Genomic DNA, 19,010 nt, shown 5'->3' on the forward strand with positions numbered 1-19,010 from the left:
ACTCGCCTTTGATTCTTGTCTTTTATGTCTAAATAAATATTTGATGGCAGTTTGGATTCATCAAAGGCATAACAGTAATTTTTTTCTATGTGCTTTTAAGAAGTTCTATTTCAGGGCTAAATTCTGTTCTCAGATGAATATGTGCTAATAGGATATTTTGCCTCTAATATGTATGATATAAAAGCAGTTTTAGAACGTTGATTAAGTCTAAATAGGTAGTGATCATTATTTTATGTTTAATTATTAAGTAAATCTATCTGGGAAATCCACAGCCATGGACATTTGATGCAAATCAAAGGATTGTACTCATTTTGTCAATGTGTGCACACACACGTACACACACACAATAAAACCTGCAAGAATTTGCAAGGAAATCTTATTTTCCCTTCCCCACTATTTCCCTCTTTCTCTTCTCTGGCAGCTCCTACAGCTTCTCCCCTTTTTCTGCTTCCTTCTTTCCTTCCCACTCACCGGCCAACCAACCTTTTTCTGTCTCCCTGTCTTCAGCTTTCCATTATTCCCTCCCCCTGGCAGTCTCTAGCCAGGAAAACTTAGGCTGAATTGCACAGTGCCAGCTATCAGGCCTAGTTACATGGCTGGTGAAGCCACAAGAACTTGTAGGGATCACCTAATTCCCCACACCTCCCTATGCTTTCTCCTTACCCTCCTGACAGTTCCCATACCTGTCCCTCACCTTTCACTTCTTCCTGCTTTCCTTCCCACATACCCACATACCTTTTATCCACTCCCCATCTTCAGTTAAAAATATTTTTGCACATTGCATGGTATCAAAGTTTCTGGTGGTTGCTGCTAGGCCAGTCTCAGATGAGTGTTCTGTGAAATATCAAAACAGCCCTGGAAAGGGCACCACCTCTGCCTTCAGCCGACAGAAAGAAAGTTCTGAAGGTTAGAAATATTGTTATGGTTATATAACTACAGTCACTGAGGGCATTAGCGTCTGAAAACCACAGGTACTGTTTCATGGCTCCAGTTTTTGGATTTAAGTATCCACAGATTTGTCCATGTTGAAAAATGGATATATAGAATAAGCTTTCCTGCACCCTGATGTTGCTTTCATTAGTGATATGAAGAATGTTTTCCCCACTGTGTCTGTGTGTGGTTTTGGTTTTTTTGAAGAATTATGTTTATTGTGTACTATATATATGTATATGGTCTCTGGCCATTTTGTGATCTCAAATTCAATCAGTGATGAGATCTGCCCACCTGTTATCTTGACGGTGAACTGCTTGGCCTACTCATCTCCTCTTTACATTGTACATTATTTGTATACTAGTACATTTGTTTACTTGGTATGGGATTGTGAAGAAGGACTTCGCCCATGTGCCTTTGCATTGCTCTCTTGAGTGATGCTGAGTTTTTCTTCCTTTGCTTTTGTGGTTGACTACCTTTTGCCTTCATCTATCATTGCTTCCAGGACAGTGGAGGTGAACAGTTCCTTTATTCATGTTAAAATATTGAGAGTCCCAAACTGGACATGACATGGCACATTTTCATTTTAAAAATGCTGTGAGAGCCCAATCCTGATTTGTCTTGTAGTACAGTGCTCTTGTTCTCTGCCCCCCCCCCCTTTAAAAGTGTTGGAGCAGTCATGGGTGAGGGTGCATGGCTGTTTCAGTACATGGGGGTTTTGGAGTATTTTTTTGTATTTGTGTGCTTGTGTCTCTGTGTGTGCATGGATGCCTGGAATTCATGGTGACTTCTGGTGACCTGATGGGGCATGGAGGACATTCAGAGAAGTGGCTTGATACAGCCTGTCTGTAAGGTTCTGCCAGTTATTGACCCAAGTCACAAATTCTCAAAGAAAAAGATAAAAGGCTTTATTGGATTCATATTCAGAGCATTGCCTTGTGCTGTGGACAACCAAAGCCAGGAGTAACTAAAGCAATAACAAGGCACATAGTTATAGTTAAAAAAATGCATGCAAAAAGTCTCCTGCCAACCTAATACTTGCTCCCACAGATGGTGTTACTTAGAGTTATTTAGGGAATCAAAGCCAATGGCTGAATCATCCTGCTCCATTGCCAGAGCAACATGAGAACCAGCAAGTTCTGTCTAGAGCATAATCAGCTATCTAACACATTTTCTCCCTATTCCTCCTGCACATTTCTTAATGGTTACATACAATGTTCCCTCTATGCTGCAGCGTCTTGTGAGCCAAAATTCTACTTTGTGAGCTACTTGTATTAAAGTTGTTTGCTACTGGCATTAAAGTTGTGAGCTACTGCATAAATTAATGTACTCTGGGACCATTTTTCCTGAGCTAAGACAAAAATGTGTGAGCTGGAGGCTAAAAATCTGTGAGCTAGCTCATGCTACATAGTGGTTACATAAATATGTCATCAAGCAGCTGCAAGAAACTAAAGTTATAGAGTTCATAGTTCAGCACAGAATTCATATGTCTTAGATAACATGATAGGCAGGCTCATCCTGATACTGTTTCTGCTTCCTTTTTCTGGTATTCCGAGGAGGTCTCCCATCCAGGTGCTTGCCAGGGTCAGCCCTGCTTAGCTTCCAAGATCTGACAAGACTGAGCTTGCTTGAGCTATCCAGGTCAGGGCAGACTTGATAAAGTGTCTATGGAAGAAATGAGCACCTCATCCTTCCTTGCAACAGGCCAAGGCAGGATTGTGACATTGTTGTGGGGGTCCTCATGGTGGCCATGTCACATCTAATTTGACTTTAAGAACAGCTATCCTGACAAATCCATACATATGATTGCATCCAGATTCTCTTTATGCACTGTGTTAGAAATAAAAAGGTAACGATAATCCCCATGTGCAAGCACCAGTTGTTTTTGACTCTGTGGTGACGTTGCTTTCATAGCATTTTCATGGCAGATTTTTTTTGGGGGGTGGTGGTGGTGGTTTGCCATTGTCTTCCCCAGTCATCTACACTTTACCCCCAGCAAGCTGGGTACTCATTTTACCAACCTTGGAACGATGGAAGGATGAGTCAACCTTGAGCCAGCTACCTTAACCCAGCTTTTGCCAGGATCAAACTCAGGTTGTGAGCAGAGCTTGGACTGCAATACAGCATAGTGTATGATCCTGTATAAGTTGTATTCATATCTTCTCCCTCTTGTTTTTTTCAAGTCAGATCTGTTTTTCTTAACCATCACAGTGGGATTTGCCTCTGAGCAACTTTGATACTCTTCTTTTCTGAGCTTAAAGAAGACAAATAATATATTCATAACTCCCTCTTCCTACTGTTTGGGCCACAATTAGAGGTCCATTCTAGGTGTTGGAAATGCAAGCAAACAGCTGAGCAGCTAGCTTATGGAAAGGAGGGGAGAAGAGTTGAGAATGGGGTAGCATGAATCTCTGAGGAAGAGATAAAGGAGGGAGTAAGTAAGAAAACTTACACTGGCTGTTAGAGGCACTGTACTTACACTGGCTGTTAGAGGCAGCTTGTAACCAGACATCCCAGTTTCCACATGAGAAATCATTTGTTCCTACTTTATTGTTCCATAGTCATATAAAAGTTCTCAGACTTTCATAGTAAAAGTGGAAGGCAATGCAAACTTCATGACCTGTCCAGGGTGCTGAATTTTCTTGTCCAATGGCTGTTGTAGGAGAGTATTTTATTTTGCCCAGCAGGATATTTTAAAAGCATAAAATACAAGAACTTAAAGATTTATAATTGTCAACAGAAATTTTTTTTTCCTAAAAGGGAAATTTTTGTTGCAGACTAGTGAAGGGTTTTTTAATTTTTTTTTTTTTATCATGCCTAGTATTTTTAAAGTGCTGATTACAATGGAAAGTAAATCTGGTTGCTTTATCTAAACATAAATTCTGTCCTCATTATTTTTGCCCTATGTTTTAAAAATTTTGACTTCTCAGTTAACTGAACAGGTTACAATTTTCTGCTTAGATATCTAAGCAAGGGAATTTATGTTTTCCCACATGGATCCAGTTCTAGTGATCTTTATTTAGGTGTAGATTTTTGATCAAAAGAGTACTTCATGATATAAAATAGTGTTTATGTTATGGCATATTCTGATGAGCAGTTTCATATTGTCATGTATCCAACCACACCATTTCAAAGACTTAATGGCATTTAAATATTGGAAGATTTTCACCAATTCTCCTCTACCACTGCAGACCTCCATGGTTCCTTATGCTGTTTCTGAGAGTCTGCTTATCCTTAGGAACAAAACATAGGGGGCCTCAGTGGGATGTAGGGGAAGGGAGAACAATCTTGTTTCATTAAGTTTATGGATGCATGACTTTATGATTAATGAGGAAATAAATGCAAAAAGTGCCTCAAAATGTTTCCTTCTTTGCTAATTGTATGCATTTATATTTCTGTCTTGCAGTTTGCAGTGAAGACCTACACGCCAGTTTATATTTTGTCAATGCATCTTTGCAAGAGGTAGTGTTTGCTAGCACCACAGGGACACTGGTGCCCTGTCCAGCAGCAGGGATTCCTCCTGTGACGCTCAGATGGTACCTAGCAACGGGCGAGGAGATCTACGATGTTCCAGGGATCCGCCACGTCCACCCTAATGGCACTCTCCAAATTTTCCCTTTCCCTCCTTCAAGCTTTAATAACTTAATCCATGATAACACTTACTATTGCACAGCTGAAAATCCTTCAGGGAAAATCAGAAGTCAGGATGTTCACATTAAGGCCGGTGAGTTTAGTCAAATATTGCTTTTTAAATATTAGCTCCTATGGTGTGCTTGGCCATTCAGAATGTAGAAGGGGTTTATAATCATCATTGGACTAACCATACCAAAATGTGAGAAGGATCAGGGAGTCACCAATAATAGTGTGGGTTGTGTTAGGGATGAGGTCAGCTGGTGATGTAAAAATCAGTGAGGCAAGGTTTATTTGATTATAAAAATGGATCTTGGAGAAGGACATGAGAAAAGTGGACTAGTTATTGCCATTGTTAGCACTGGAAACAGTATGGTAAAACATACTACAGTAAGAGTAGACCCTGTTGGCTGATTTAGGATAGTAATTGATTGATTGATTGTTTTAGATTGATTGTTTTAGATTGATTGTTTTAGACCATGGCTGATGTTGTTACAAATAATAACACAGTGTTATCCACTGCTTTTTTCAGCATAAATACTCCTGAAGCCGTTTTAGTACTGCTTCTAAAAAAGTATTTTTATAGCATTCTGGAAGTCTTGGGTTGATCAGCTTCTTTTTTTCCAAATTCAAAGTTCTATTAGAATTATAATAAAGGGGGAAGCGGAAGGGAAGATAGAGAGGGAATGAGAGCAAAAAAAAAAGCATGCAAAGAAGTTACATTCTACATATCATAGTACCAAAAAGGAAACAATAGTTCAAAAAAGATTCAAAGTACATTGAGCAGGAGCGTCAAGCCAAGCACATAGTGATTCCCAATACTTTTTAGCATCTTCCATAGTCTTACCCCTCAACAGAGAAGATAGATAGTCCAGCTCAGCTGTCTCTAATATTTTTCCAGTCAGTTCCTGTTTAGTAGGCAGTTCCTGATGTTTCCATTTTTGCACAATCAAAATGCTTGCTGCTGTATTAATATCAAGTGCTTTGCCTCTTTTGGATAATCGTTAGGATAAATGTTCAATAAAAATAACTCTGGATTAAATTTAATTTGCATTTTTAAAATTTTCTGCAATAGCTCATGCACCATCTCCCAATAGCTTTCAACAACATTGCAAGACCACCACATATGATAAAAAGTCCTAATATGAGAAGTACATTTCCAACATTAGCATACATTTTAGACAGTTTTTCAGGAATTACATTCCATCTGTAGAACATTTTATAAACATTCTCTTTAAAAGTAACTGCTTTAGTTAATTTAATATTAGACTTCCACAAAGCCTCCCACTCATCTATATCAATATTGCAACCTATATTCCTTGCCCATTTAATCATACAATCTTTTATAGTTTCATTTTGCATTTTGATTTGCAATAGAAATGAATATAGTTTCATAATCAATTTCTCCTATGAACCTAAAACTATCTTATCAAAGTCATATTGTTAAGTAGAAAAACCAACTACTTTGTTTTTAGAGTATCTAGACTCCACTTGTAATCTCTTCCACCAGCTCATAGTAATATTCCTGAGCTCTAGGTCCTCTTTAGGTTTCAGTTCATTATTTTGTTCCAGTAGATCCTCATACCTCCAAATCATGTTTGGATTCAATAATTTTGGTTGAATAAAAGCTTCAGCTGGTGAAACCCATCTTGGGATCTTTTGATACACCTTCAGCTTCAACTGGACCCATGTTGAGTAGAGAGATTTCTGCAATAGGTGATTTTTAAAATAAGAGTGACCTTCTAATCTCTGATACCATAAGCATGAGTGCCATCCCATAGTAAGATCATGTCCTTCTAAGAACAATAGTCTTTTGTCATTTAGCAACATTCATTCTTTCACCCAGGTCAGTACACAAGCTCTATAATATAATTGCCAGTCTGGTAATGCAAAGCCCACACTTTCTTTAAAATCTTGTAGAACTTTCAACTTAATTCTTGTTTTTTATTCTGCCAGATATATACAGAAATCAGCTTATTTAGCTCTCGGAAGAAGTTATTAAGACAGCAAAATTGGGATAGTTTGAAATAAAAATAACAGTCTCAGAAGGTTATTCGTCTTTATTGCAGCAATTCTTCCCATTAGAGACACATTTAAATCTTTCCAAATTTCAAGATCCTTTTTAATTTTTTAAGTAATTTATCGTAATTATCCTTCCTTAATACATTTATTCAATAGATCCCGAGATATTTAACTTTCTTCTCACAGATAAATCCTGATTTTTTGTTGAAAAAGATGAGTTTGCTCCAGTGTCATATTCTTAGTTAAAAATTTTGTTTTCTTATAATTAATTTTCTTTCCTGCTGCCATTCCAAACTGCTCCAGTTTATTCATCAGATGATCAATAGAATCTAATGGTTGTTCTACTATGAAAACAAGATCATCTGCAAATGCTCTCAGTTTTTGCTGTTCTCCTGTAATCAGTGTACCTTTAATATTTGGATCTTCTCTAATTTGATTATTCAATATTTCCAAAGTTAAGATAAAAAGCAATAGCGAGAAGGGGCAGCCTTGCCTTGTTCCCTTCTGTATTTCAATTGATTCTGTTAATTTGCCATTCACACTATGATGAGAATATATAGACTGGATCATCTTTAAAAAATCACTGCCACATTCCATGATATTCAGCTGTTGTAGCATGAACTGCCAATTGACATTATCAAAGGCATTCTCAGCATCTAAAAAGATTAGTGCTAATTGCTTCTATGGATGGGTTTCATAATAATCCAATATATTACGTATTGATCTAACATTTTTCAAATATCTTCTTAGAAGAAAATCAGCCTGGTCCTGATGTATAATTTCAGATAGAACTTTCTTTAGACATTGTGCCAGAATTGTTGCAAAAATCTTATAGTCCACATTTTAAAAAGATATATGTCTATAGTTTTTTTATATTTTTCAAATCCATCTCTTCTTTCGGTATCAAAGATATAATAGCTTCTTGCCATGAAAGTGGGGTCTCCACCTCATTACGGATCATATCTAGAAGGTTTTTAAATGGAGGCAACAAAGAATCTTCAAAAATTTTATAAACTCTGCAGGGAGACCAACTGTTCCTGGAGATTTACCATCTTTTTGCATAATTATTGCGTCTCCCAATTCTTTCATAGTTATAGGGTCATTTAAAACTTTCTGTTGTTCTTCTGTAAAATTATTAAACTTATATTGCTTGAGATAATTCCTTTGAACCTCATTAAATGTCTGTTTAGTTTTATATAACTTTTTATAAAACTGTTCCACTATTTGTTGTATCTCATGTCTTTTAAATTTCTCTATATTATCTAAGAGCATTAATAGTCCTTTTAGCATTTTCTTTTTGGAGTCTATAAGCCAACCATCTTCCTGGTTTGCTGGCATATTCAAAATAATTTTGTCTGGTAAACTTAAGTTTCTTATCTACTTCCTCCACCAATAACAAATTAAGTTGATGTTGCATTTTTTTATTCTGTTCTGAAAATCTGCCTTTGAGGATTGCAATTTAAGATTAGTTGCTACTATTTTTAATTGCATAGTCTTGAAAATGTTTTGATCTTTGCTTCTTTCTCTTTGCACTAAATCTAATTGCCAGCCCTCTAAAAATGATTTAGCCACATCCCATACTGTTTGCATCTTCACATCTTGGGTTATATTTTACTTAAAAAACAGTTCTATTTCTTTTATATTTTACTTAAAAAACAGTTCTATTTCTTTTCACTTTGTCTATCTCCAGCTGAAGAAATCTACTGTCATAGGATTTTTGATTTCTCTCAACCTCTTCCACTCTGAGTATTAGCCAACACTTTGGAGTCCAAGGCTTTCAAAGTTTTATTAGCCTCTGCAGCTTGCTTTCTGCTCTCCTGAAGCTCTTGTTTAACTTCAGACATTTGATCACCTACATTTTCCACCTTATCAGTCAATTTTGAAATAGCAGTCAAAAAGGCATTTTGCATTTCTTTTATATTCTCCTGCATAGGCTGAGTTTAGCACGGCAAGATGGTAAACTAGGTGATGGAGTAGTGGCCCAAGTATCCCTTTTGAACAAAGTCCTTGTCTCTCAAAATTTGAATATGCAAATGTCATCTTTTTTTTTTTTTAAGTTCCTTCAAATATATGGTTAGAGGGCTATGGTCTGAAATAACTCTTGGGTGTATCTCAGTTTCTGACAAGTCTTTCATCAGACCAATAGACATCCAACACTTATCTATTCTTGACCATGACTGGTGTCTGGATGAATAAAACATAAAATTTCTTGAGTTCGGAAACCTTTTCCTCCAGGCATCCAATAAGTTCAGTTCGTTAGCCAGTTTAAGAAAACTTACCGGTAGAAGTAAACCTTTTGATTTAGTTTGTATAGATGTCTTCCTATCCAGTTGTTTATCAAAAATTGCATTGAAATCTCCTATTGGACAGTATTCAGAATAATCTAAGCTGGTTAGTTTATAATGTAGATCTCTAAGAAATTTGTCTTAATGTTCATTGGGAGCATAGATATTAGCCAATAGAATTTTTCTATTTTCAATATTAATCTCAACTAATAAAATTCTTCCATCATCGGACACAAACAAAAATTGTGAATTGAGTTTATCTTTCACATATGTTGCCAGGCCTCTTTTCTTCTTTTTCAGGTCTGAAGCCAAAAATAAGTTACCAAATTTCTTATTTCTCAATAGATGTTGGTCTTTTGGCAATATACGAGTTTCTTGCAAAGAAATTACATTTGCCTTAAATTTAAATAAATGAGCAAAGGTCCTTCTCCGTTTTATGAGAAAATTAAGTCCATTAACATTAACTGAAAGAATTGAAGCTATCATGGATTTTTCTTATTGTTATCCTTCTTATCTTTTTTGTTATGAGATTGTGTTGGATAGGTCCTAGCTTCCTCAGCTTGGTTCTCTTCTGAAGATGCTTCACCATTTCCATTGTTTTTTTTTTTCTTATTGTCTTTGTCCTCAAATTTCTCCAAAAAGTTCTCAGCTTTAAAAATTGAATTGATCCTATATCTTTTGCCTTCATGTGTGAATAGTAGCCCTTCTGGTGTTAGCCAAGTATAAGCAACCTCCTTTCCCTCAGAAAAGATGTTAAGGCTTGAGACTCCCTTCTCTTCTGTCTAGCTGGCCATGGCACCTCTTTCAAAATTCTCACATTTGTTCCTGCTATTGTTACTGGTCGATCTCTTGTTTGTTTAAGAATAGAATCTCTCACTTTTTTCTTTGTAAACTTGACATGTATCTCCCTTGGCAGTGCATTCTTATGGGCAAAAGTTGAGGAAACACAGTAGGCTTGATCAATATCTTCTTCCATTTTCAGTGGTTCAACCTGAAGTGCTTCTGCAAGAGTCTCACTTAATGTTTTATACAAATCTTCAGATTTGTCTTCTGGTACATTTTGAAATCTTAACATGTAGGTCACTTTGTCTATCTCCAGCTGAAGAAATCTACTGTCATAGGATTTTTGGTTTCTCTCAACCTCTTCCACTCTAAGTATTAGCCAACACTTTGGAGTCCAAGGCTTTCAAAGTTTTATTAGCCTCTGCAGCTTGCTTTCTGCTCTCCTGAAGCTCTTGTTTAACTTCAGACATTTGATCACCTAAATTTTCCACCTTATCAGTCAATTTTGAAATAGCAGTCAAAAAGGCATTTTGCATTTCTTTTATATTCTCCTGCATAGGCTGAGTTTAGCACGGCAAGATGGTAAACTAGGTGATGGAGTAGTGGCCCAAGTATCCCTTTTCTTATTCATTTCTATAAATTTCTTATTAACCTCTATAAAATATTTCCAATACTAATATCCCACTTTATACTTCCTTCAGTTTTAATGTTTTAAGTATTCACCACAGTGTTTAGAAACAAGATGTTCTTACTCCTGTCAACAAACCCACAAAACCAAAATAAAGACAGTGTGTCAAATAATAAAAGTTTACAAGGATATGAGTTTAAACCCAAATATAAATGATAACACTCTTATACACAAGGACCAATATTACTCCTGCCGAAGTAGCTCTTATAAAATTAAGAGTTCAAATGTTCCAACAACAAAACCAGAAAAAGTTAATAACAACTTGCATTAAAGCTGATCTTCATCTGGAAGGTATTTCAAACAGCCAAGTATCTTCCAAAGTTAAAAGGTCTTCCTTACAGTACTCTATAATCCAAAACCCAAATTAAGGCAAAAGAGGATCGATAACCCACCAGATTTTAACACAAAACACTTATAATCTACCATCCAGGATTGGGTAAAACAGTCCATAAACATTGGTAATCCACCAAAAAGCACTTATAAATCACAGCTCAGAAAGGTCCAAATAAAGAAAAAAGAAGGTTAAAAAAACCACCATGGAGAAGGAAAAAAACACATATTTTGTAATCCAAAACTCTTGAATGGTCAGAAGAACACCAACCAGCAGGAATCAGACGAAATCCAGCAAAACCTTCAAGAGCACAGCCTTTTATAATCTATTACCTAGATTTAAGTAGGAAAAATCCAGAGCGCATCTAGCAACTTAAAGTCATCAAACCAACCTTCACACAAATGGTGAAGCACTTGCACAGCTCATCTTGGGCAACTAGATATAGTCCACACAGCAAGTTGCAATAATTCAATCCAAGTTCAATACTAAATAATATTTGCAATACTCAGTAATAAACTGTCCAAAAATAATAAAAATCAACAGCAAGAGGAAAAGAAGAAAAAAAGAGAGAGATTTGTAGTTCTGTTAAAAAATGTTTAGCTTGGCTTTCCAGCTTAAGTTACAGTCAAAATCTGTTGGCTGAGCTACACTTTTGGGCTGGCTTGATTTATTTGTTAAGAGCACCCTGCATTTGTACTGATTACCGCACTGTGTTGTATTACTTGTTAGTAGAATTTTCCTTATTAGAGTGAACTTTGTTACTTTACATATTGTTCGTAATTACAGATGTTAAATACTTTAGAGTGTTTGAGTATTGTTAAGTGTTCTAGTCTTTTGTTACCCTGGGACTTTTCTTTTATTTTAAGGCAGGGGGGAAGAGGGCAAAATATATGTACCATAATTAGTAGAGGTGGGTGCCAGCCAGATGGAAACCATCACTGTCCTCAACCAAAAGCCTGGTGGAACATCTCTGCTTTGCAGGTCATGTGGAATTGCATCAGATCCCTCAGGGCCCAGATGGTATTGACAGAGAGTTCCACCAGGTTGGGGTCAGGGCCAAAAGGGCCCTAGCCCTGGCTGAGGACAGCTGGATGTCTTTGTTGTCTAAGGACTGCAACTGTCTTCTAGAGACATAACAGAGGAGATGGAGGAGAGTTCCATAAGTACATTGGTCCCTGACTGTTCAAGGCCTTATAGGTCAATACCAGAACCTTGAACTTAACTTGGTATTCCACTGGGAGCCAGTGTAGCTGGCACAGCAGAGGAAGTATCTATACCCTCCTTGACATTCCCATCAGGACTCGTGCTGCCACATTCTGGACCAGTTGAAGCTTCTGGATCAGTCTCAAGGGCAGGCCAGCATAGAACCAGTTACAGTAGTCTAACCTGGAGGTTACCATTGCATGGATTACTGTTGCCAGGCCAGGACACAACAATTGCCAAGCTTGGCATAGATGAAACAATGCCAGCTTGGCAATATGAATGACCTGGGCCTTCATAGTCGGGAGCAGGAGGGAGTCCAAGATCCCTTCCAAGCTCTTGACAGATTGCACCAATGTCACTGGCACTCCATCAAGAGCTGGCAATCTATGCCCCAGTCCTGCAGCTCTCCCCCCCTCCCCCGGCAACCCCAGAACCGCTTTCTTAGTTGGATTCAGCTTCAGTCTACTCTGTTTTAACCACCCAACCATGGCCTCCAAACCCATGGCCAAACTATGCAGGGTGGCATCTGGATGGCCATCCAGTAACACATACAGCTTGGTGTTGTCAGTGTACTGATGACACCCAAACCTGAAACTCCTCACCAGCTGGGCAAGGGGATACATATAGATGTTAACAACATGTTGTTATAATTTCTAGAATCACACTCTTTCCCAGTTTCATTACTGAATAGTTCCCACCCCCCACCCCACCCCCTCTTTTTTTCTGTACTGACCTTCTGGGATGTTTCCTTCCATTTCCTCTTTTTAGACTCATAATGGTTCTCACAACTGGCTAAGTATTCTTTTTCTGGAAACACTTGACATTAATACACATTGCTAACATATTCTTAGAGAGAGGATTTGTATGGGGTGTAAGGTCCAAAATTCTGAAACACTTTAAGCAAACCTATCAAATATAAGAATAAATCTATTAACTCAGAATAGGGGGCTCTGATGTTGCTACTCCCCTTGAAGTACATTTTAATTCATCCACCAACTTTTCTTCATCTGAATAAATACAATTTTTCAAGATCTATTTCAAGAGTAGTGTAGCAAAATCTTATTCTGTAGTGGATTTTGGCTTAGATGATATTGACTGGAGGGCTCTTAAAAGTAAAGGAACAGTTATCTCTGCCTCTGTTTATTTTCTCACCTCAAATGAATGCATTGTTAGTCTGTCAGAAAATTATTTTACTTCACTGTGTGACTCCTTTGCTATCTCTTTTACCTGAGGATTATTCAAGTCAGCCCCATCAGCTGACCAATCAAGCTGGTGGCAGCCCTTATAGGGGCTCAGGAATCCTAGGAAGTCTAAATCTTACCAAGCAATGATCTGTATATGACAAGGGAACAATAGAAACATATTCCACTTACAGATAAACCCTTTTGTTTCTGTGTTTAGTTTTACGGGAACCATATACAGTCCGTGTGGAGGACCAGAAAGCCATGAGAGGCAATGTAGCGGTCTTCAAGTGCATTATCCCCTCCTCTGTGGAGGCATACATCACTGTTGTCTCATGGGAGAAAGACACAGTCTCACTCGTCTCAGGTAGGTCTTTCTCTTTTCCCTGTCCATGTGAGCTCCACTGTACACATTCGTATGCAGTTGATATTTCCTCTGAGGAAGATAGCTGGGTGTTGATCTCCCCCCCACCACCACCACTGCCATTGTAATAGATTGATGTGGCAATCAAAGCCGGGACCATGGAGGTTACTGTGAAAGAAAACACCTCAAAGCCTCTCCGTGTAACAAAAATTAAATAATACTCCTTATTGTTCCTACTTATCTAGTATTTACTAATAACAAACACAGTACTTACAGTGATAACCAAACATAATATAAACAAGCATATTTATACAACACAAAATCCCTCCGGAACCGAAAGCACACGCCGCTCCTACTGTATGATGGATCAAAGTCCTATAGAAAAAAATACGAAGCTGCGATACAAGTCCAACAATATCCAAGACCAGTCCAATATTGCTTCGAGTGGGGAGACTCTTCTTCTTGGGATCGTCTTCTTTGTTGTTGATTCAGTAGGTAAGTGGTGCTTCTTTTAAATGTTGCTGTAAAGTATACCAAACATTTGTAATAGTCTCATATAAAATGAACAAGCATTTCTACATAAAATTCAGCCACAAATATTACATACTGGGCAACCAATTATATGTAAATAAAATGTGTCACATTATTAACTCACTCACTTTCATGGCTTTGTTTTCATTTTTCCTTGGAATGCCTACAAATTGTCTTCATATCCTTCTGAAATGTCGTTCACTATCTTTGTTGTGAGCCATGTAAAAAGCCACCTCCTTAATCATGTACACTTGCTCATCCATTGTATTCACTATTTAAAGACACATCTCCCATATAGTACAACATTAAATATAAATATTATTATTATTCAAATGATCTCATGCTAAATAGAAAAAGGGAAAACCAGTAAACTTTATAAAAATCCATACTACTAATTAATTTCAATATAAAAACTGTGCAATAGGTATAATGCATTTTAATAAAATAGGTCCACTCCATGACCAAAAATCTGTCAATAACTAACTCCCAAGAGCATACCTAATTGTACTGACTCTTAATATTTGTTATAGATGTTGTCAGGTTTTCTCTGTGTTTTTTTATACATATATTATTGTCACTTGACTAAATTTGGTCCAATATCGGTAAAACTTTCCTGTCTAAATCTAAAATGAAGGCATATACCACTGGACCTACGTCTGGACCTACCACTGGACCTTCATCACAAAATGAAGTGTATAATTGGTTGTGTAAGAATTGTTGACAGACAACCCGCATGGGTTATAAGAGATCAATTGGTTAGAGCAGAGAGACTGCCCAGAACTATCAGTAATAATGTGCCTAGAGGCTTTTTTCGCTGTTAAAAATGTGCAGCATGCGCTAACGCGAGATTAAACAATTAACCCATACAGTAGGTGGTACTATTACCCTGAACTTTCTAAGAAATTGTGACTCCAGAAACACGTGTTATGTCATTTCATGCCCATGTGGGTTACTTTATTTTGGGTGCTCAGTCCGACCCATCAAGGTGCATATACTTGAACATAAATCTCGAATTCATCATGCAGTTAGAGAAGCCCCACTTGTGAACCATTTCCTGGAGAAATCACATGATGCAGAAGATTTGAGATACAGTGTAGTATATAAGTTTCACCCACATCCTTACAACAAACAGGATGTTCAAAAAGTATTATTACAAGAGGAAGCAAAACTTACACACAGATACCAGATATTAGAACCTACGGGACTGAATCTAGATTTGATCTGTCATGCTTTTTGAAGATAACTGTTAGAGAGCACAGAGAGTATTTTATGGGACAACCACAACTTACCAATTGTTGTGAACTGGTTTTTTTATTTAAAAAAATTATTTGTAACTCAAAATTACAATAATACATTTTTCGTCCCAGCACCATCATATTACATAACTACAAATCTTTTCCCATTTGTCTCACACCCGCTAAAAGAAGAAAAAGAAAAAAAAAGAAAAAGACAGAGAGGCATAGGTGGCTATAACACTTTTTAGCATATCAGCTAACTTACTTTATATATCATTATTTCATTTCAGATCTTAATTTCTTAAATTCCATTTAATCATTATTATTAGTATTACATATTATTCCTTTTTCTCCATCTTTATCAACTCTACTGGTAATCCAGTTATAGAGCTTTTCCCATTTTTTATTTGCCTGTGCTTTAGATTTCCTGTTCATAATTGCAGTCAAAATATCAGCGTCAGCTGCCTGAAATACCTTTTCTATCACTTCCTCCAGGCTTGGGCATTTCGTTTGCCTCCAGTATTTAGCATACAAGATTCTTGCAGCAGCAAGAGCATAACTTAACATATAAGTATCCTCCTTAGAGATCTCTTTTCTAACCATTGACAACAACATCACTTCTGGCTTGAAATAACAATCAATTCTTAAAAACCCTTTCAAAAATTCATAAATTTCCACCCAATATTTTTTTGCCACTCTGCGTGTCCACCATATATGAAAGAAGGAACCAATTTTTTTATCACACTTCCAGCATTTTGGAGAAAGACTAGGATTAATTTTTACCAGCTGGATCAGCGTTATGTGCCATCTATGAAACATTTTAAAAAGATTCTCTCTAAAATCTACTGCTTTTATTTTGTAATTTATTTGCCAGATTTGTGACCACTGCTCTAACTCAATTGGCCTCCCCAAATTTTGTGCCCATTTTATCATCACCTCTTTGACAACCTCATCCTCCAACTTCAACTGAATCAAATAATTATAAAAATATTTAACTAACTTTGTCTTTAGACATAAACAACTTGTCAAAATCAAAATTCCCTTTAGTGAAACCCTTAAGTTTATCTTTACTAAATTTTGCATTGATTTGCATATTTAACCACCAGTCCATTTTTTTCCCTAGTGACTCCATTTCCTTCTTTGTCCTTAAAGTATCATCCTCCGTCAGTAAATCTTGGTATCTCACAACTTTTGAGAAATCAAATAATTGTGGCTGCATAGAGGCTCTCTAACAGTTATTGTTGATAGATAATCCACCCATGCAGGTTGTCTGTAACAATTCTTACAGAACTAATTATGCACTTCATTTTGTGATTAGACGTAGGTCCAGTGGTATATGCCTTCATTTTAGATTTAGACAGGAAAGTTTTACCTATATATTGGACCAAATTTAGTCAAGTGACAATAATATATGTATAAAAAAACACAGAGAAAACCTGACATCATCTATAACAAATATTAAGAGTCAGTACAATTAGGTATGCTCTTGGGAGTTAGTTATTGACAGATTTTTGGTCATGGAGTGGACCTATTTTATTAAAATGCATTATACCTATTGCACAGTTTTTATATTGAAATTAATTAGTAATATGGATTTTTATAAAGTTTACTGGTTTTCCCTTTTTCTATTTAGCATGACATCATTTGAGTAATAATAATATTTATATTTAATGTTGTACTATATGGGAGATGTGTCTTTAAATAGTGAATACAATGGATGAGCAAGTGTGCATGATTAAGGAGGTGGCTTTTTACATGGCTCACAACAAAGATAGTGAACGCCATTTCAGAAGGATATGAAGACAATTTGTAGGTGTTCCAAGGAGAAATGAAAACAAAGTCATGAAAGTGAGTGAATTGATAATGTGACACATTTTATTTACATATAATTGGTTGCCCGGTACGTATTTTATGTAGAATTTTATGCTGAATTTTATGTAGAAATGCTTGTTCATTTTATATGAAACTATTACAAATGTTTGGTATACTTTACAGCAACATTTAAAAGAAGCACCACTTACCTACTGATTCAACAACAAAGAAGACGATCCCAAGAAGAAGAGTCTCCCCACTCGAAGCAATATTGGACTGGTCTTGGATATTGTTGGACTTGTATCGCAGCTTCGTATTTTTTTCTATAGGACTTTGATCCATCATACAGTAGGAGCGGCGTGTGCTTTCGGTTCCGGAGGGATTTTGTGTTGTATAAATATGCTTGTTTATATTATGTTTGGTTATCACTGTAAGTACCGTGTTTGTTATTAGTAAATACTGGATAAGTAGGAACAATAAGGAGTATTATTTAATTTTTGTTACATGGAGAGGCTTTGAGGTGTTTTCTTTCATTGTAATAGATTTTACTGAAGCATTTCTGGAATTAGATGTGGCAAGGTATTTGGAGAGAGGCTTGTATTTTCAGTCTTTGGTTTTGATTTTATTTTTCAACTTGTTAGTACAGCCTATGAAGTCTATGATACACTGGTGTGCTAAATACTATTGAGTCCTACAGTTTTGATCTTTTAGGGGTTTGGATAAAAATATGGAGCAGAGGTCCATCAGCATATTTTTGGAACTGTCTGGGGCAGTGATGGTCTGTATTCTTGGTGCTTGGGGGAGGAGGTAAAGTGGAAGGGCTTCTAGCCCCACTTGTGAACCTCCTTTTTTTTGGTCACTGTGTGACACAGAGTGCTGGACTGGATGGGCCATTGGCCTGATCCAAAATGGCTTCTCTTATGTTCTTAGTAGAGTTACATGGCAACTCAGTTGTAATGACTTAGGATTCATACATACATCATTCAACATGTAAACCACTTGGTAATCTTGTTTTCTGATTCCTTTCACTTGTGCATGAAAGCTCCTTTCCTGGCAAATGTATAATTGGTTCTGCCTGCATGGTTGCAATAATAAGGCAGGTCTTCCCCACTGAAGCAGCATCCATAGCCTGACAGGATGGCCACAGCCTTTCCAATATTGTTGGACTATTTAGACAATAGGAAAGCAGCTTCAGATGTATAGTGGAATGTCTGGTGAAATTATCTAGATCTACTTTAGGCCTGAAAATGAATAAGAATTTGGATGTCAGTGCCATACTGTTCTTTATTGTGATATTATTGTTATTCATATTGAATGTTTTAAAAATCATAGTAGAACTGAATGAAATCTGGTTTGCTTATGTGTGGTTTAGTTTAAATAAAGCATGCAACTTGCCTCTGGATTTTAGTGGGGAGAGCATTGTTGGCAGAATCACTAGGTGACATGTAGAATTCAGAGACATGGCCACAATGAAATGAAAGTTTCAAATACATTTATCTTACAAGGCAGGAATCATTTATTCAAATTAGTGGTGCATCCCAAAGGAGCTGTACCATTGTTTGTCAACCTTTTTTTTATTGATTGATTGATAGAGGAAAAGTATGACATATTCATATTAAAAGCATGTCATAAAAAGCAGCTAAGATATATATAAGCCTCAAGAGATAAAATAAAAACTTTAAGAAAATGTAGTTATTTCATAGGTAAAATATAACAATCCTTTTAAGTTAATGGTGTTTTGGACATAACCCTCCTCCTGGACTGCGGTCATACACACTAAATAATGTACTTTCAATCCACTTTCAATGCACTTTCCAACTGGATTTTGCCAGTTCACACAAGTAAAATCCAGTTGGAAAGTGGATTGAAAGTGCACTATTTAGTGTATGTAATCATAGCCTTGATGTGTTTATGTGTAGAAGACCTATTGTTTGTAGACAGGTGTTGAATATTGTATCAAGAAAGAGGTATTGTAATAAGAAAGGAGTATCCAAAATAAAAAGTCACAGACTGTT

General features: G+C 36.7%; 1 protein-coding gene across 6 annotated transcripts in view; it reads left to right on the plus strand.

Annotated features, from left to right (window-relative positions):
- DSCAM (DS cell adhesion molecule) overlaps positions 1 to 19,010 on the plus strand; it is an 805,927-nt gene that overhangs the window by 139,188 nt on the left and 647,729 nt on the right. For all 6 annotated transcript variants that reach the window (XM_060234239.1, XM_060234240.1, XM_060234242.1 and 3 more), the window contains exons 2-3: positions 4,337 to 4,654; positions 13,274 to 13,420. In XM_060234239.1, the coding sequence (XP_060090222.1) occupies positions 4,337 to 4,654; positions 13,274 to 13,420 (465 nt within the window). The remainder of the gene's footprint in view (positions 1 to 4,336; positions 4,655 to 13,273; positions 13,421 to 19,010) is intronic.

This window comes from Heteronotia binoei, chromosome 3 (genome assembly GCF_032191835.1).
Source record: "Heteronotia binoei isolate CCM8104 ecotype False Entrance Well chromosome 3, APGP_CSIRO_Hbin_v1, whole genome shotgun sequence".
Taxonomy (NCBI): domain Eukaryota; kingdom Metazoa; phylum Chordata; class Lepidosauria; order Squamata; family Gekkonidae; genus Heteronotia; species Heteronotia binoei.